Genomic DNA, 20,391 nt, shown 5'->3' with positions numbered 1-20,391 from the left:
ACAGACCTAACCCCGTATCACCAACCTTCCTTGGTGTGCCAGTGTCTGCGCTCCATTAGAAAAGGAAAAGAAACTAAGAGACCTCTGAAATGCCTGCTTTTTCATAAGCAGCTCAGCCAATGTGGCTGAACAGTCTCTGGAGTGCCCAACTGGGGCTAGCCGCGAGCTAGCCTCTGTATGCCTCAGCTTCCTCACCTGGAAAATGGGCACAACAATGGATGCTACCTCATAGGATGGGGAGGCCAAGAGCTAATACATACAAAATATTTAGAAGAGTTCTTAGACACAATGAGTGCTCAAAAAATACTAGCTATTTTTGTTAAGAAGGGCATTCTATCAGACGAAGGACTAGAGGCGAACAGAACTGCACATAAGCACTGCGCTCTACTTGATAGAGTTGTTTCCCACTGGTTATGAGCCGACAACCCCGATACTACCCACCAAGTCTCCTGGAGCTGAACAACTAAGCAAATGCATGGCAGACGGGGGCCGCCACTGTTCTCGCTGTCACAGAGGGAACTTCCAGATAAGCAAGGAAAGTAGGCTAGAGCCATCTATGCGGTCATGGATTAGAGCCGGAGACATCAGCGAGAACTCGTGTTTAACATAATATAGATACAGATGGTTATACATAAATACTCCTAAAGATGTGTATTTCGTAATTCGCGTAAACATACATCTCCTAGTCCTATCGGCGGAGAGGGCTAAGAAGAAATGACAGCTCAGCAGCATTGAGTGCACCCAGAGCCAGGATCCTGGTTGCCGGTACCGTTCTGCCATGAAAAGAACCAGGTTTCCTTGAAGAAATGGCTGATTCTGGACCTGGGGCCGGAAACATACAAGATGAGCCCAGAGGACCTTGTCGCGCCGGAAGGTCAGAAGGGCTTGAACAACCGAACATACCTACAATGACAGAGACGCCTCTCAAAGTGACATACGAGTCAAAGAGTTCCCAACGGCCTAAACGGGAACAATCTGAGCAACAAACTGGCATCGGATTATGATCCAAAGCATAAAAAAATTTACTCACCAAGTCTAAACTGATAAAAATCTTTAAATAAATTAATAGATGAGGGAAACAAATCTCCCATGCAGAAGTCTCCCCAATACATTGATTAGATAGCTTACCCTCCCAGAGGGGGAGCATAATCCCCACTCGTTAACCGGGGGCTGTGCACTCTGACTTCCTTCCAACAACACGGTTGTGTAGGACGATGTCTTCCATGCAGAAATCTCAAAACTACTGCCCCACGGAGGCGATCGAGGCCAAGGACAGTCATAAATCATACTGACAGTAGGAACCCTTGATATCATGTGATGAGGTGGCATTTTACTTCTGTAATAGCCCTCTCAAAAACTCCTAAATTCAGTCTAATTATGAGAAAAATATCAGTGTAGTTATGAGAAAAATTCCAATAAAGGGGTATCCCATAATATATCTGATCTCAAAACCATAAAGGTCACTGAAACCCAGACAAGTCTGAGAAACTATCACAGCCAAGAGGAACGTAGGTGGATATGACAACTAAATGTAATATGATATCCTGGGTGGGATTCTGGAACAGAAAAAAGGCATGAGGTAGAAGTAGGGAAATGTGAGTAAACTCCGGACGTCAATTAATGATGTGCCATCCTGGTTTGTTAATTGTGACAAACGCACTATAGTCACATGAGAACCGCAGGGGAATCTGTGAGGGGGGGGCATACGGGCACTCTGTTGTACTAACTGTTCAGTCCTTATACAAATCTAAAACTGTTGTGGGCAAACATCTTAAGCAGACGTCTGGGTGGCTCACTCGGTTAAGCATCTGCTTTCAGCTCAAGTCATGATCTCAGGGTCCTGGGGTTGAGCCCTGCATCGGGCTCCCAGCTTAGTGGGGAGCCTGCTTCTCCCTTCCCTCTACCCCTCTCCCTGCTCATACTATCTCTCTCACTCTTTCAAATAAATACATAAAATATTTTTTTAAAAAAGGAAGAGAAAAGACAAACATCTTAATTTTAAGAAAAAAGCATGAACAGGAGAGTCTGACCTAAGTTCTTAAGAGAAAATATCTCATTTTTATCACAGGAAAAAGAAGCAGAGGCCACAGAGTGTAGAGGGCAAGGCGTGGGTTGAAATCCCAGTTTTCCCTTGTTCCCTGTGTGACCTTGGACATGCTCCTTAACCTCTCTCTGTCTCAGACCCCTCATGTGTAAGATACATCATGTTATTATGGGAATAAAGAAAGGATATACAGGGACTATCCCTACTAAGCATCAGTGAATTCTATCTATTGCTATTACAAAGGGCATTGCCACTCCAACCCAAACAACTTCTCAAGGACCTCTGCAGCTCTGTATTCTCCCGTTCCTCACCATCTTGGGCAGGCATTTTTATGTTATAAATGGGCCTCTAATGAAAAAACTGCTGAGGGTTTCTCCATTTTGCACCATTAGAATGGAGGAAGTTGGGAGGTTGGGAAGGAAAGACATGACCAGGCCCCAAGAACAGGAAGCAGGCAATCAGATCCATGGGCCTGACCCATCCGGTCTTCCTTCTTCTTTCCTCACATCCTACAACCCATCTCCTTCCCCAGGAAACAAGCCTAACTTCCCCATTTCTAACAGCTGTCTAGGGACCTGGCTCAGGGTGTTCATTCAGTAATAAAGCCAGGCAAAACAATACAGGGTAAGGAAAATGATCCCAAATTATGAGATGTCAGGAGGCTAACATGCTACAACACCCGTCACGATGGTGATAATATGCCTTAGCTCTTCGTGGACTTCTGGTTGCAACTGGGAACCGTGATCTAGACGGATGTGGCCTGGAAAGGCACCTGAGATCCCGATGCTCTTGTGAAATGGGACATCCAAGAACAAAATGGTGAGAAGCCCACATCTTGGACCCGAGTTCAAATACCAGAGTTCGCTGGTATTTGAACCCTGGTATGACCAGGGTTCGCTTAACCAGCAGCTTGACGTTAGTCAAAGTGTGTATGATACTTTTCTGGAGCTTCCATTTACACACTGATAAAAGGAGGCCAACATCTCACAGCAAATCTGCGATGGTAAAGGAAGACACAAGGCCCCCAGCAGAAGGCTAGTAAGCGCACCATACACTGCAGCCAAAGGCATGGGCCAGGCTGGTGACGGCGATATCACACTGTCATCCCCTGCCAGGCTGCAGGGTCACTCAATGACAGGGTCTGGTCGGGTTGCCTGTTTGCCTTTCTCTGACACTTCAAAAACCCCAAGAGATTTGTAAGTCACTGATTTTTCTTTCTGAACTACTGACCATCGACGTTTCACCTCTCCGGAATTTTTAGAAAACGAATTTCTGCTTTGGGAACCTACCTTCTTCCCTTAAACACGCAATTCTGATTCAAGATTTCAATGACTTTTAGGACAATAATTTCTACTTTTTCTTGTCCAGTATGGGAGTTTTAAAGACAATGCCAGGCTCTTTTATGTTGTGTATAATTTCTCCAATTCTTCCTCCATCCTACTTTAACTTTTTAGAAATGCTCCTTTCACCTTATAGCCTTTCATTCTTTTAAATTTCAAGTTTTAGGGGCGCCTGGGTGGCTCAGTCGGTTAAGTGTCTGCCTTCGGCTCAGGTCATGATCTCAGAGTCCTGGAATGGAGCCCTGCATCAGGCTCTCTGCTCAGCAAGGAGCCTGCTTCCCCTCCCCCCGCCCCCGCCTGTTGCTTTGCCTACTTGTGATCTCTCTCTCTGTGTCAAATAAATAAATAAAATCTTTAAAAATAAATAAACTTCAAGTTTTAGGTCTTACTTTTGCTCTGTTCCTTACCCCTTTCTTTGCCCCATTTTTGTTAAAATAGCCAGATTAATTTCCTCCCACTGCCTTCTTAGGGTATTTGAGTTCGCTGGAATGAATACTGACTGCAAACTCTCTGGGAAGATTTTTTTAGTACTTTCCACCGTCAAGTTTCTCGGGCATTAAGGAATCACAGCCAGGCTTCTTTAACTCACCCCCCTTTCCTTTAAAGCGGTTCCAATGTCTTGGATTACCACTATTTGATTCCTTACCAGACTAAAATCTGGTGTCACTATTTACAACTGCTGGGAAAAGATTTTGAGAATGGCATTCATATCGTCTGAATGTACAGAGATGAAAGCAGAATGATTTCAACAGTTTAAAGCACTGCGGTGGTAAAGAGTTTCAGAAAACAAAACATAGCGCTCCAGAAGGGAAGTGAAGACAGTCCATTAAAGAAAAGGAAATAGAACTCTTTCAACGTTATAATAATAGTATTAAAGGAAAGAAAAAAGTGTCATTTCCTGATGAGTCTTAAACCTCCTAAACCACTTTAAAGTATCTAAGATAGACAGACAGACAGACAGATATTCCAATTTCAGATCCGTTCCAAAGAATGAAGATTCATGATACCAGGTTTCTGCATGGTTAATATCCCTTTACATTCTCTTCACTTCTGAATTCAATGATTGTAATAAATCTGCAGGAAGGAAACTTTCCTTTCCCATCTGGTTCTGATTTTGTTATTCTAAATAGACAACATTTTATCACGTAAAAGTGTCAGCAGGAAAGAGGAAAGGGGCACAGGTAGAATGGATCTGGGCAGAGATGTTTTCTCCTGTCACAGGAAGTGAGTTTCCTGATTTCCAAATAGTGGCAAGTTTAGGGATTGTAGAAATAAACATGGGATGCCTTATTATATACAATAGTCTCACTCTAACATCAGAGATCACTGTGTGGCAGATTCCAACATCTGGAGGCCTTGGAAGTTGCATTCCTCACAACTGAAGGAATTCTTATTTTGGCTAGATGACTTCAAAGGTCCCTGATATTGCACAAAGCCTGAACCGGGCACACTCAGGCCTAGAATTACAAGTGGGAGTCACAGCACAATCTGACACTTTTTGAAATTCATGAAGAACACTCGTCAGCTGTGGTCCAAGGCACCAGAAGCCAATCTTTCATCTGGACGGTTCCATTTGTACTTCCCCATTCTCCTTTTTCTTAGTTCTTTTATCCTCTGAAAGGTTGATTAGATCCATATTTAGAAATACAAGGAAGACTGTTATCTTGGGATTTGGGACCCTGAATGAAATGTAAGCCTTGCTCTATGCTTTACATTAAAAACTGAAAAACCAAACAAGAGTTGAGGATTTTTTCTGCTCAGGGTTAAGCCTCCCAGTGATTCCCCACCCACACCGCACCCCATCTGCAAAACTGCAGGCATTTGCCCTAAAACAGGATGTTTACTTCTTAGAAAGTTACTGAATTCCTGCCGTCTGTTTCCCACCTGAAATCACAAGAAGACAGACTCGCGGCAAAGGAAAACAACTGGCATTCTGCCCCCGTCACCTGACCCCGCAATCCAATGCTTTAGCTCCTCTCTGGACTGAGAAGCGCAGTGAGCCGCCATGATGTCGCGATTAATCACAAGCAGGCCTAAGAAGCTGTTTTGGTTTTCTAGTTTATCGAAACTAGTGGCACAGCCCCCCCCTCCCCCAACTGAAAAAAGCAGTCAAGGAGACGTCTCAAAAATTCAGTATACTATTTGGGCCATATCTCTGATTCCTTTTTTTTTTCCCTTCTTTTAAGATTTTATTTATTTATTCCAGAGAGAGAAAGAATGAGAGAGCATGAGCTGGGGGAGGGGCAGAGGGAGAAGCAGACTCTCCGCTGAGCAGGGAGCCCATGCAAGGCTGGGTCCCAGGACCCTGGTGTCATGACCTGAGCTGAAGGCAGATGCTTAACCAACTGAGCCACCCAGGCGCCCCCAATATCCCTGGTTCTGATATTCATTTTCACTTTGGAAAAGAGGAAACCTAAACACGTTTTATCCCGGAGGCCATTAAACTTGAAAGGCCGCCAGAGATCCTATATTCCGAGCACTCATTTTTCAGGTCAAGAAACTGAAAGTGAGAGAGAGGTGAAGTGACCAGGTCATATGGCTGGAAAGTGACAGTGACTGATGAGGGACTCGAATCTGAGTTCTCCAGGCTCCTTACCCAAGGCCCTTCGCCTTCTCTGAGGCTGGCTCCCAGGCTACCTCCACACTGGGACTCTCCCCCACCCCCACAAATAAGCAGGGTCCTATTTTTATGTACATCTGGTATTCCTAAGTAAAGACGGCTTTCACTTGAGGGCCGCAGTCCTCACCGTGTAGCTTACCTGCACACCACGGATACTTTGAGGCAGATCAGTCTCTGTGGGAGGGCCGTATTTTGTGCACGTAGACCATCTGGCAACAGTCCTGGCCTCTACCTCCCAGAAGCCAATAGCATCCCCCCACCAAGTTAAGACAACAAAAATTTCTCCAGACATTGCCAAATATCTTCTGGGGACGAAACCAGCCCACTGAGAACGGCTATAGAGCCGTATCTCCTACACATGCATCAGCCGTCAGGAGGCCTTTGGTCAGGGCTCCATGTCAGATGCCAGAGCTCTGGGATTGGTGGAGGAATTTTCCACACATTACATATGGAATGAAGAAGATGCTACCCTGATTTCCTCTCAGGAAGACAGAGCAGTGACCCTAGCCAGCCACAGAAATGAGGAGAAGGGCAACCTCTGAAAGAGCAAAAGATGATGGTGAAATGAGATGAAAAACAGCAAAAGGAGAAATGGGGGAGGATGGGAGGAAGCAATACGAAAGAAGGAAAACACAAGGAAGAAAGAGGTCAGCTGAGAGAAGGGATTTCAGCATTCCAGTATTTGTAGGACAGAGTAGCCCATTATAAGATAAAGTGGCATATTTTCAGCAGGCATAATTTTTTTAAAAAGCAAGTTGGTCTGAGGAAAAGGGTCAAGCACTTTCTACCAATTCATTGTGAGGCATTAGGAAAGGACCATTGTCCCCAGATGATGGACCCCCTCCGGGGAGTTCTATGTGAAGCTCTTTGTTAAGGACTCATATGCTTAAAACTGGAAAGCCCTTTACAACAGCTTATCCTGGAGTTTCACCCACATCACACTGTTCCTGGTGTACAATGAAGTTGAATAAAGTTTTATAATAGAACTTTCAAATAATGAGCATGATTCTTCACATCTAAGGTACAAACCAATTTTCTTTAACGTGCGACTTCCCAGAAACCTACTTAATCTCAAAGCACCCCCTGGGAAACAGAAAAGCTCTGGATATTTTTCAGACCATGACCCTCCTTGGAGTGTTCAGGTGGCTGGTTAAATGGTAGCTCCAGATTTGACTCAATTCCAAAATTTGTGGAGAACAACACACTTATTTCTGAATCTGGTCACAAGCTAGCGACTCAAGTCTCCTTTTGTATATGCTTAAAAAGACTCATTATAAAAGGTTCTTTTCAAAAAATTATTATTTCAGTAAGTTTTCAGGGATAAACACAATTAACAACAAAACATCTCTAATCCTATGATTCTGAAACCCTTAAAGTGCATAGGAATCACTCAACGATCTTACTGAAATGCAGATTCTAACCTAGGTCTGTGTGAGGACTGAGATTCTGCATTTCTAACACGCTCCCAGGTGGTGCCAATGCTCCTGGTCCATGTACCACACTCTAGGTAAGAAGTCTGTTAATCAAGTCCACCCCTCTCCCCCACATCACCTATTTGATGATACTGTTTCCCTCCTGAAGAAACTATTCAGGGCTGACTATCTCCTGCTTACCATGGAGGGTCCTTACTCTCTTGGGAGAATGAACCCCCCCCTTCACAATAGCTTCAGCTCTACAATTCACCTCAACCTGGTACACATGCCATCAGGAAGTGGCCATAGCATTCTGTCTTGTTCCCAAAATGCATCTCCCTGACTTGGTCCCACCGTTCCCTCTGCTTGGATGGCTCTACCACCAAAACCATCACCCTCCTTCAGGGTCTACCTGAAATGTCAACTCCTCCAAGAAGCCTCCCCAAGCCCTGTAAGAATAAAAGTATTAGTTCCACTCACCACACATCTTGCATTTGACATTCAAATATCTACACCAGTGTGTCTGGTTTTACAGTCCATCCAATAAAATAATAAAACTGCCTCTTCTCAAGACTTTAAAAAGATACTTAATTTTCTTACCTTCCCATCCCTGGCTTCTGCAGAAAGGATTTCATCAGTCAGTCCTCAGAGAAGTTAAAATATTTCACAGGATTAACCACCTGGACTTTTGACCCCAAGATGAATACTTAGTAAGAGTCCTTTCAAGCACCCTGGCATATATCCCATCGACTCAAGAACATCACTCCTAGAGCGGCCTGCAACCCCCAACCATGGATTTTTTGTGTCTTCTAGATTATTCTCATCAGATTAAACCATCACCCAGGTTTAATAAACACATACACGATGAAAAAACCCTCCTTTGCCCCAGATCATCCTCCAGCCCATTTCTCTTCCAAACTTCTGTCTTCTCTTGAGCCAGACCTCCATCCACCAAAACTGCGCTTGTCAAGTGGGCCAAGGACCAATGTGTTACAAAGGTCAGAGTCTTTCCCCAGGCTCCTCTCACTTGATGTCTGAGCATTGTTAGACACGGTTGGTCACACCCCCTCAAAACTCCTTCTTCACTTGTCTTCTGGACACAACTTCTTTCTTCTCGTCCCCCGCTAGCTTCTCTGTTCCAGCCTTCTCTTGCTGGATCCTTTATCTTCCTAATCTGAACACTGGAAAGAACCAAGGCTCAGTCTTTGCACCTTCCTCTTCTCTATAGCCTTTGTTCCCATGGGGGGGCACACCCAACCCCATAGCTTTGAATACTATGTCTAAATTAAGGATGCCCAGATTATGCCTCCCACTCTGACTTCTCCCTGAACTCTAGATTTAGCCAATCGTCTCAAAGTGAGTATGTCTACGATGAAATTACTGACACGTGCTGTCCACCACACCTGCTCCTCCTCCCCAGCCTTTCTTACCTCATAAAACCGAAATTCTGCTCTATCAGTGACTCACACCACAACCCTTGGAGGTGTCCATGCCTCCTCTTTTTCTCTCATATGCCCCATCCACTTCATTGGTACAACCTGCTGGCAATACCTTCAAGATCTCTGCAGAAGCTCTTCTTACTACAAGTTACTCCTACTTTTACTACTATTACTACTATTACTACTATCACTGTGGTGGATGCCACCACCACTACCACTACCATCACCTCCTCCCCCACCTCCTCCTCCAGCCTACGCTACCAGCATCTCTTGCCCGGATCCTTGCAAGGGTCCTAACCAGGCTCCTTGCTGCTGCTCTTGTCCCCCATCCCGCTGCCAGAGTCTGTTTTCCACGTACAGCCAGAGAAAGCCTTCTGAAATATTAATCAGGCCATAGCACTGCTCTCCTCGAAACCCTTCTAAATGCTTCTTATCAGGGCACCTGGGTGGCTCAGTGGGTTGGGCCACTGCCTTCGGCTCGGGTCATGATCTCGGGGTCCTGGGATCGAGTCCCGCATCGGGCTCTCTGCTCAGCAGGGAGCCTGCTTCCCTCTCTCTCTCTCTGCCTGCCTCTGTCTACTTGTGATCTCTCTCTGTCAAATAAATAAATAAAATCTTTAAAAAAATAAAAATAAAAATAAATGCTTCTTATCTTCCTTAGGATAAAATTTAACATCCTGCCCAAGGCCTTCAAGTCCCCATGTGATCTGGAACCCCCACCACCTTCCGGATCTCACTCCCTAGCACTGGTCCCTTCATGTGCTCGGCTCCAGCCTCACTCATCCATCTGCCTCCTGCTCCTGCCTCACAGCTTCGTCCACACTTTCCCTGCTCGGATATTCACCAGGCCCAGCCTGCACCCCATTCACGACTCTGCTCCAGTGTCACCAGATCAGAGAGCCCCTTCCTGGCACCCTGTGTGAATCAACCTCTCCGTGAGGATCTAGTCCCTTTGCCCTCCTTCATTGCTTTTTTTGTGTGGATTCTTTGTCTCTCAGCTAAAATTCAAACTTCATAAAGCCGAGACCTATTTTGCTGGTAGCCGTTTCCCTTAGCGCAGGGCCTGGCACATGGTAGGTGCCCAAAACATTTTTACCGGATGAATAAATGACTATCATTGGATGGTCAAAAAATAATTCTATGGTTTTACGCATTATGGGGGAAAATGACAACATAAAAAAGGAATGTTAAAAAAGAGAAGCTCTACCTAATTACATTCTTTTAGGGTAATAAGTCTTGAGACTTGAGACTGAGAGCTTGTAATATACAGAAAAAGCATACGTACTTCCGGATCACCATCTTAGACTCTGATGAACTTGGGCTTCCATCTTCTTCACAGTTTGGACTTGTCAGGTTTCCATACCTTTACAGATAAAAACAAACAAACAAACAAATTACTTCTGAAAAGTAGAAACTGTTATCTCATGTTTGAAATGGAATTGAGTTGCTTTCCCACATCATTAAGTTAATATCCCACCATATCAGTTTTTGATGCTATTTCATAAATATTTCTTTCTTTAATTACTCCTGAAACATGGAAACTGTTATCTCATGTTTGAAATGGAAACCTTGCCCAGTTGCTGGCCTCCACGTCCCCACAGCTGCTCTCCTTTTTGCAGACAAATCCTGTTCTTCAGTCCTTGTCTCAGCCATTGCTCGAGGGTCCAGAATTACTTCCATAACCCTTCTCCTCCTGGACTTATCCCCAAGGAGACCCCAAGGGGACACAGGGGGATGACTTTTTAGAAAGCAATAGGTGCTTCAATTTTTAAATTTGTCTCCTTCTCAAAGTTTACTGAATAATTAATCAGTTCCCAACTGCAGTTAGCTGTTCTTCCAACTCCACATGCAAGCAACCCTACTGCATACAAATGTATCACATTTTGTTTGGTTCCAAGCATACACATGAACTCCTCGAAGGGGTGTCTTTTTATTAACCTATAATGAATGCCCTGACGATTTCTGCAGTTTCTCTTCCCCTCAGTGAAGAATCCAGAGATGCCTTGGTGTTTCATAAGCTGGTACTCTGTCCCTAAGTTTTGATCATAGAAATTCTGTAATTGGTGGGTTTACATTTTTTAAAGAGAACACTTTTGTCTTCTACTAATGGGATTAAAGGCCCCAGTACCCTTATGTTCCGTGTTCCTAGGATTTACAAATCCTTTTAGAGATAAAAGCCCACCATCTGGTTTGACTGAGTGCCAACCCATCTGGTCTCCCTATCGCCGTATCCCGGTAGGTTCCAGTCTGCACCCCGAGGCACGAGCCCCCTCCCATCCACCTGCTCCTCTGTTGAGCTCATCAGCCTTATGGACTTCTTGGCCTCTCAAACCTATTTTCCACTGGCCTCCACCCTCCCCATTCCTCTTATTCTGCCTGCACCTGCTACTTAGAGGGCTTCCAGGGCCACCCTTTGCTTTTTCTGAGATAAGAACTTAGTCAGATTAAGATTTATTCAGCCCCATGTGAGCAAGGCAGGGATGGGAAATGAGATTTCTCCTAAACGAACAGATTTTCTGGCTCTCTCCTTGGCCACCATCATAGGGAACCAGTCTCCATCTCCTCTCACAACAGCATCTGTGGTTTATGTGAGTAGGGAAGATTAGGGCAGGCGCAGTGAAGGGCGGGGCCTTAGGGGAGCCGCTGCACCTTCCGCCCATCCGACGATGGGATGGCTGTTCTTGCTCTGCATTTTTCAGACTCTGGAGCTGAGCTGCTGGTTGGGATGACAGGAGCACCTATCCCAGGTCGCGTCCAAGAATGGGATGCGACAGGTGCAGTCAGATGCTGTCGAGACGGACCAAGCAACTTATGCGGGTGAGCGATGTTCGCTCTCATTAATTAATCCGGCACCATCTGCTCAGAGCGTGTGCTCGGAAGACCTCAGGGATGTTTCTCTCAGCCGCCAGAGTGGTCCACAGATTCCTAATCAGGACCAGAATGACTGGACGACGATGCTCTGGAGACCAGTGAGGACCATCAAGAAGAAGGCAAGGCACGTGCGGCCGCATGCACGGTCCCGTCTCTACCCAATCCACCGAGAAATCCTATTGGCTCTGCCTTTATAACATACCCTGAATCCAAACACTTCCTCTCGTCACTTCCACCCTGGCTCAAACCACCACCACCTTTAGTCTAGATCAGTGAAACAGCCACATCATCAGTCTCCCGGCTTCAGCTCAGCGCAATCCTGTGCCATGTGCATCCCATCACGTCACGGCTCAGCTCAGAACCCTCCCGTGGCTCCCGTTTCACACGGAAGAAAGGCCAAAGTCACACCTGCCTCACGGGGCCCTAAAGGACTTTCTCTGATACCTCTGACCAAGTCTACCGCACCTGCTCACCCTCCCTGAGCCTCACCCACCCCCCTGCTGCTTCACCACACCCGGGCATCCTCCTGGCTCAGAATCTCGGTGCTCCTCTTCCTGCCCCCCGGGGGCCAACAGCACCTCCCTCCGCACCTGCGGCTCCTGCGGGGCTCTGCTCAAATGTCACTTTCTTGGTGAGGTCTCCCAGGCCACCCTACATAAGACGGACACTCAAGGGCACCTGGGTGGCTCAGTGGGTTAAAGCCTCTGCCTTCAGCTCAGGTCATGATCCCAGGGTTCTGGGATTGAGCCCCGCATCGGGCTCTCTGCTCAGCAGGGAGCCTGCTTCCTCCTCTCTCTCTGCCTGCCTCTTTGCCTACTTGTGATCTGTCTGTCAAATAAATAAATAAAATCTTTAAAAAAAAAAAAAAGACCAACACTCAAAGCGCTGCTTTATTGTCCTGTACTGCACATTCTCATATACGGTATAATTAAGTTACTGTGTTTACTGTGCGCTGGAACATAAACTCCATGAGAACAGGATCCCTGTCCCTTTTGTTCCTACTCTTTAGTGCTTCCAATGATGCCGGGGACCCAGGAGGCATGCTGATGGCTACTTGTTTGGGGCAAATGAATGGTCTGGTGGGGTTCCCTAAGCAGACACGGAAACAGGCTTCTCAACCGTTGCTGCAAGGGCACCATCTGGCTTATACCGGTGTCTTAACCTGTCTGTGTCTTCATTCCTCAACTCTGGGATCATAAAAAAAGCTTTAGGATAGCTGTGATCCAAAAATCTAAAACTGAAATGCAAACGAAATAAAGTTTTAAGATCTTAAAGTTCAAATCTTGAAAATATAAGCAGTATGGAAAGGCAAAAAAAAAAAACAACGTATATATGGTTTTACAAAGGAGACCTTCAGAAGCAAGATAAAATTAAAGAGCCTGTAACCCTCTGGAATTTCATGGGGAGGGGATGGATATTTGCCCCTGCGTTTTTTTAATCATTAGAGAGAATTAACGCGTTACAGAAAAGAAACTAGACCAGCACTGGAATCAAGAGCTCTTTAATGTTCAAGCTAGGTCATTTGAGAGTTAGTTTTACTAGATTAGGAGCATTTCTTTGATGTTTCCTGGACCCTCTCATAGCTTCCCACCAAAAACCATAGTCAAGTTCAATTCACTTACTCCAGGGGAGTAAATAAAAGGGGTGTGTGTGTGTGTTTAATTAATGGCAGTAGAATAGCCACAGATGAACCTGTCAACAATGTCACCTCCAATTTCTGCAAAGTCTCCCCAGGATTTAAGATCAAAGCGTCAATCTCTGAAAAAGGCTTGCCAACGAGCAACTGGCCTTCTTTAAATGGTAACTCATAAAACTTAAATTAAAATACAGATTGTCAGAATGACTTTTGACATGGTTTCCCCTGTATCACGAGGCAAAAGAAAGATTTACAGATGTCTCTTAAAGTACAGTCTTCAGCAATTATTTACCACGGCCTAAAAATTGCTGGAAAAAGAAAAACAAAACCTTAACGTTTAACTGGTTGCTGATATTTAGACAGGAAACAGTTATTTCCAGAGGGGACGGTATTATTGTTTGGAGTCTATCTGAGCAAATGAAATGTTTAATATGTGTTTGAAGGGAGGACAGGGGTATTTGCGGTTCAAAGAAATCCTAAGATAAAGTTGTCCTCGGGGACAGTCTTTCTGGTTGGGGGAGACATTTGAACTTTTGCTCCCTGACAGAAAAGGCTCAGTAACACCAGACCAAGATGGCGGTAATCCTGAGGAACTTCTCTGGCTCCGCCTGAATCCAGTAACAACAGCAGATAATAATTACCGAGTGCAGACCAAGTGCCAGGTACTGCACTAAGCACTTTATAAGAATGGTTTCATTTAATTCTCACAAGAATCCTATGTGATCTTATTATTCATATTTCACAAATGAGAAAGTGAGGCCCAGGGAACTGAGGTAATTTGCCCTCAAAGACTCAGCTAATACATGGAGCGGAGATTTGAACCTGACAGTCAGATGCTACAGCCCAGTCTCCTTGTGAGTCACTACCAGATCACATGAGCTCGAGTTATCTTAATTTTATGTGCTCCAATGCACTAGATTATAACTTCTTTGGGGTCAGAAACTTTATTCTTTGCATTTATTTACCAATCTTTCATCCTTTTACTCATTCAGTCCCCGTTAAGGCCTATGTTCAGGTATTATTCCCAGCACTGGGCATACAGCTGTGAACGAACCAAAGGCCCTGTTTTCAGGAAGTGGACACTGTAGTGGGGGGAGGTAGACAATAAAATAATAATTAATTAACATATACCAAGTCAGAGAGTGAAAAGTGCAATGGAGAAAAATAAAACAGGTAGGGGTGATCAGACACAATAAGGGGCGTCTTGAAGTGGCTCCCACACACGAGGTATTCAGACAAGGCCCGATGTGAACTTGACAATAAGGTAACATCCTCCAGAAGGTGGGGGAGTGGGCTCTACAGATCTCTAAAGCATCTTCCACGCAGAGCGGGGAGCCGGGGCAGAGGCCGTAACACAGTGGCAGAATGATGTGCTTGAGAAACATCAAGAACACTAGTGAGTAAGTAAAGGGAGAGAAGGAGATGAGGCGCGGAGGTGACAGGGACTGATCATGAGGCATGACAGGCCATGGAGAGGACCTCGGTTTCATCCTCTTACCTTACTCACTGCCCCATCCCCTGAGGCATCAATGAAGCCTGCTCTTAGTGGACACTCAATAAACATTTGCTAAATGAATGAATCAATACTATCTCCTGGGGAAAGAAAGGAAGAAGGGAGGAAGCCACTTACTGGGGATGGATGAAAGAACAGAGAGGAAGAAGGAAAGAGAAGCGAGACCTCACATGAAGCTGCTGACTCCTGGACCTCTGGGAGGCTCTGATCCTCTAATAAACCCCAGCCCATGAACATTCAAGGCGGTTTTCTTTAACTGACCCATGGGAACACAGGTCAGGTATGAGGAAAATGTTCAGAAGCTGACCTTGACTCAGGAGAACGATATGGGTGAAAGAGCCAGCAGATGTCTGGAACACCAAGGAAGCTCTGATTACGACTGTGGACTGTATCCCACAGATCAGTAAGAGGGATGTTTTTAATCACTCTAAATAATATCCTTCACGGCAGGAACTATCCACCCAAGTCTGACCACCAAGCCTACCTTGGAAAGGTCTTGTTACCTCCATGGAGCTTGTTATTCAAGGAGAAGACAAAGGTCAAAGACTCTTTGTTCTCTTGCAAGGGGCCAGTGATGCTGAGCACAGGATGTGCTTTCCACTCATAAGATCTGGACCTCCAGGCACTTTTACCACAATTAGAAAAAGCTAGAAGATCCAGAAAGAGCTGCCATCCTCCACTCTAGGCCTTTGCTGTGAAGCGTCCTCCATTTTTGAAGTGCTTTCATTCTCCACGTTACCATCATGGTAGTCCCTGACAGGTAAGGCAACATTAACAGCAAAGAGTGCCTAGTCTTCCTGTGGTACTTCACAATTACAAAATCCTTCACAGTTATAAAATTTTCCTTGAGAAGAACATCTTCACGCCTAGCCCCAACCCACAACAGTCTGAAGAAGAGGCCAAAAGGACAAAGGTTTTATAATCCCTGCTCTTCCAGAACAAGAAACCCAAAAGGTCTCTCACACTGTAACTTGCTTGCATCCAAATTTAAGATTATTCCTTAAGTGTGATAGATTTTACACCCTAGCTATAGGGTTTCTTCTATTTTCCACTCCAAGTCCTTGTCATCCATTTCTCTTCTTTGGCCCATTTTCTGCCACCACAGCTCGGTGGCTCATCAGTATCTCTTCCTTCCAGTCAACGGCACATACATCTTGCTAGTATGTTCCAGTGGCTGCGGTCACATGAAGGGCAACAGAAGAAACAGGGATACATCTGGGGTGGTGAGCAGGCAATGCTCTGACAACCAGAGTCTGTTAGTGGGTCAAGATTTGTCTTAGGCTTAAAATGAATAAATACTTTATTAACAAATCAGTGCAAGCCTGAAGCTCAGTCTTCCCCAACCACGAAAAGATGTTACTGCAGATCTCATCAAGGACCTTATGAAATAGGCTACATGGAACCTCATACACATGAGCGTAGGACTAAAAATGGTAGGATCACCATTTTCAGGATTACTTGTCTCCCCTATGCTTACAAAAACTCAATATAGCATCAATTTATATGTTGTTCTCAAGGGCTAAGTTCTCTCCTGCACACAGACACATACACGTGTAAAAAAAGGCAAATATCGGGGCACCTGGGTGGCTCAGTGGGTTAAGCCTCTGCCTGCAGCTCAGGTCATGATCTCAGGGTCCTGAGATCGAGCCCCGCATCAGACTCTCTGCTCTGCGGGGAGCCTGCTTCTCCCTCTCTCTCTGCCTGATTCTCTGCCTACTTGTGATCTCTCTCTGTCAAATAAATAAATAAAATCTTTAAAAAAAAAAGGCAAATATCAAGTAAGAGAAAAGTGGTAAGATAGATTTAAAAAAGTAGTAAGAGAGGAAAGTGGTAAGATAAGCTAAAACTAACTCAAAAACAGTCCTTTGTACTTTGAAAGATTTAGACATGCCTTTTTAAGACCATTTAATTTACTTTAATGAATTTAATTTCAAGAACCATACTTACCTGCTTCATCATGATACAAGGCAGCAGCAGTCCCTTCCTCTAACTCGTAATGGCCACCTATATGTCATGTCCCATCATCCATGCTAGAAAGCCTGTCCCTGGAGGGTCCTTGGATGAACCTACGGAAGGCTGGGAATCCCTAACCAGTAGGAAAAATTTGATGATGTGCTTTTTTTTCTGTATGGCTGATCCACAGTTTCTAGCAAACTCCTAAAGAGGCTTGTGATCAATCCCTCCCTCCACCTGCTAGAAAACTATCAAGACCACTTCTTTAGGGACTGGAGGAGATTATGCTGAGTGAAATAAGACAAGCAGAGAGAGTCAGTTATCATATGGTTTCACTTATTTGTGGAACATAAGGAATAACATGGAGAACATTAGAAGGAAGAGAAAAATGAAGGGAGGGGACTCGGAGGGAGAGATGAACCATGAGAGACTATGGACCCCAAGAAACAAACAGAGGATTTTGGAGGGGAGCGGGTGGGGGATGGGTGAGCCTGGTGACAGGTATTAAGGAGGGCACATATTGCATGGAGCACTGGGCGTTATACACAAACAATGAATCATGGAACACTACATCAAAAACTAATGACGTACTTCATGGTGACTAACATAACATTAAAAAAAAAAAGACCACTTCTTTAGAGTATCAAGGCTGAATTGAAAACTGGAACACATTCCAGTTACTGTTCAGGATATATGTACCTTGCCTTTCAGTTTTCCTGTCAGCTTGCACATTAAAACAAACAAAACAAAAAAACCTGCTGAGCAATTTGGTATCCTTTTCTACAAAAGAAGGATAACTGCACGTCCTCTTTCCCTTTGTCAAATGGGAGGAAGGAAGGAGAGAGAAAGAGAGAGAGAGTGGGCACCTGGGTGGCTCAGTTGGTTAAGCAACTGCCTTCAGCTCAGGTCATGATCCTGGAGTCCCAGAATTGAGTCCCATATTGGGCTCCCTGCTCAGCAGGGAGTCTGCTTCTCCTTCTAACCCTCCCCCTTCTCATGCTCTCTCTCTCTCTCAAATAAATAAATAAAATCTTTAAAAAAAGAGAGAGAGAGAGAGAGAAAGAGGAGGAGGGGAGGAAGGGAGGAAGGAAGGAAAAAGAAGGAAGGAAGGAAGGTAGGAAGGAAAGAAAGAAAAGGAAGAAATGAAGGAGAGGAAAGCTACTTCGCAGAAAACACTTTTAACTCATGTCAAGAAAAGAAAGCTAGCCTGGTTAGGACTAGAGGTGAAGTCTTCAACAGCATCCCTTCACTTAGCAGCACCATCACCAAGAGCCCTAGAACGCTAGGGTTCTACAGTCACCACATGTTCCCACAGAGAATTCCCAGAGAAGTTGGGTCCATTTGGAAAAAAAAAAAAAAAAAAAAAGGATTTACCAGAGACTGCCAACCCAGCATGGAAGAGAACTTATTTTCATTTTCCCTCAAGTGATTATGGCTGGGTGTAATTCTAAAACAGTACCAAATGAAATTGTTCTGGTTAACCTCAAGCACTGGTGTAGACACAGAGAGTAAAGAGGGACAAGTGTTTGTCTTGTTGAGGCTAAACCCTTTGTTTCCTGGGAGTCTGCTTCTGCCTGGGAGCCATGGCTCATCAGGGCATGATGTTCTGTCCAGAACAAAGGTGAAGGTGAATAAACGCCTGACCTTCAGCTTCTTGGAGCAGCCTAAAATTTTACTGATGTTGTATCAATTTTCTATTGCTGCCATAACAAATTCTACAGACTCAGTGGCTTAAACAATACGAATTCATTATTTTATAGTTGTATAAGTCAGAAGTCCAATACATGGTATGAGCAGGACTGTGTTCCGTTCTAGAGGCTCTAGGAGATAATCCATTTAATTGCCTTTTCTAGCTTCTAGAGGCTGCCCGTACTTGGCCTCCTGTCCCCTTCTTCCAGCTTCAAAAGCCAGCCACACAGCATCTCTGTGATTCTGTTTCCGTCCTCACCTCTTTTTCTCTGATTCTTTTTTGTCTCCACCATTCACTTTTTTTTTTTTTAAGATTTTATTTATTAATTTGACAGACAGAGATCACAAGTAGGCAGAGAGGCAGGCAGAGAGAGAGGAGAAAGCAGGCTCCCCACTGAGCAGAGAGCCCGATGTGGGGCTCGATCCCACGACGCCGGGATCATGACCTGAGCCGAAGGCAGAGGCCTTAACCCACTGAGCCACCCAGGTGCCCCCACTTTTTTTTTTATTAAAGATTTTATTTATTTATTAGACAGAGAGACAGTGAGAGAGAGAGAGTGCACTAGCAGGGGGAGCAGCAGGCAGAGAAAGAGGAAGAAGCAGGCTCCGCACTGAGCAAGGAGCCCGAGGAGGGGCTCGATCCCAGGACCCTGGGATCGTGACCTGAGCTTAGCTGAAGGCAGACGCTTAACCAACTGGGCCATGCAGGTGCCCCTCCACCTTTCACTTTTAAGGACCCTTGTGATTCCACTGAATCTACTCAGATAATCCAAGATAATCTCCTTATTTTAAGGTCAGCTAATCAGCAACCTTAATTCTGCTCTGCCTGGAACCCGATTATTCATATTCCAGGGGGCATTACACTGTCTGCCATGGATAGTTATGTAAGTTATTGTAAATGTTGTATCCTTTATCATTTTATGAGCTGAACCATTTTCTTCCACCTGATAAAGCGTGAACCAGCAAGAGCATGGGACCTTTCGTGAAGGACGTGCCTTATAAAAATTTTCAATGCTCTTTTCAATGTCAGAAGCACTGAAACCAAAAGATTCTCATGGCCCTTGTCATAATCCTCTCTTCTATCAGCAAATATTTTTATCTTCCAGTCACAGTAAATAAGATATGAGTCCAATGTGTCTTTCAACAAACTGCCTTTTTTTTTTTTCCTAAACCTGTAACATCTATACCATCCAAGGGTTTTCTTGCCTATGGGGTCATCAACACTCAATACTAAAGAAAATCTGTTTAAACTCATCTGATTTAATACAAATCCTAGAAATGGCTTTCATTTTCTAAGAAATTCTCACCCTAGGGGGATATCCAGTATGTCTGTATTTTAAGCTAGAAAAGGAAACAAAGAAATGTTAGGATTTCCTGAAAGCTTTCCCACTGTATGAACGGGATGAGCATCCTGGAGCCAATTGACCAATAAATCTCAACTTTCTCATGGATTCTAGAACAAAAGCCTCAATAAGTGAACCACTCTGTTTGTTTCCTCTTGATTTTGTGGTGAGTTGGAGAGGGGAGTTACTAAAATAAACGAAGAGAATGGTACGGCACTATTTTGACAAACTTTCCTATGTAAGTGATGGAAGGTAGACATAAAAAACTTTCAGGAGAAGCCAAAGTATAGGGAAAAAATCACATTATGAGTTCAATAGTAACATTTAATACACGTGTTACTGCTGTAAGAGACCAGCAAGTGGAGTTGACTTATGGTTACTGCTGTAAGATACTGTGGAGCCCTAGTCTAAGGAAATTAGATTCCAGTATCCGCTCCCAAGAGCTCTCTGTTCATAACTCTCTGACCTCACATCTGAAAGAGCAGAGGGAAGATATTAGAGACTCTGCCTTCCATTAAAAGAGAAGGAAGT

General features: G+C 44.6%; 1 protein-coding gene across 5 annotated transcripts in view; it reads right to left on the bottom strand.

Moving 5' to 3' along the window:
- The window catches only part of RGL1 (ral guanine nucleotide dissociation stimulator like 1), a 255,851-nt gene that overhangs the window by 50,426 nt on the left and 185,034 nt on the right, over window positions 1–20,391 (bottom strand). For all 5 annotated transcript variants that reach the window (XM_047704124.1, XM_047704126.1, XM_047704123.1 and 2 more), the window contains one exon: window positions 10,141–10,218. In XM_047704124.1, coding sequence (XP_047560080.1) covers window positions 10,141–10,218 — 78 coding nt within the window. The remainder of the gene's footprint in view (window positions 1–10,140; window positions 10,219–20,391) is intronic.

This window comes from Lutra lutra, chromosome 15, assembly GCF_902655055.1.
Source record: "Lutra lutra chromosome 15, mLutLut1.2, whole genome shotgun sequence".
In the NCBI taxonomy this organism is placed as follows: domain Eukaryota; kingdom Metazoa; phylum Chordata; class Mammalia; order Carnivora; family Mustelidae; genus Lutra; species Lutra lutra.
Note: the sequence above shows the minus strand (reverse complement) of the source record. Positions and strands in the feature narration are given on the sequence as shown.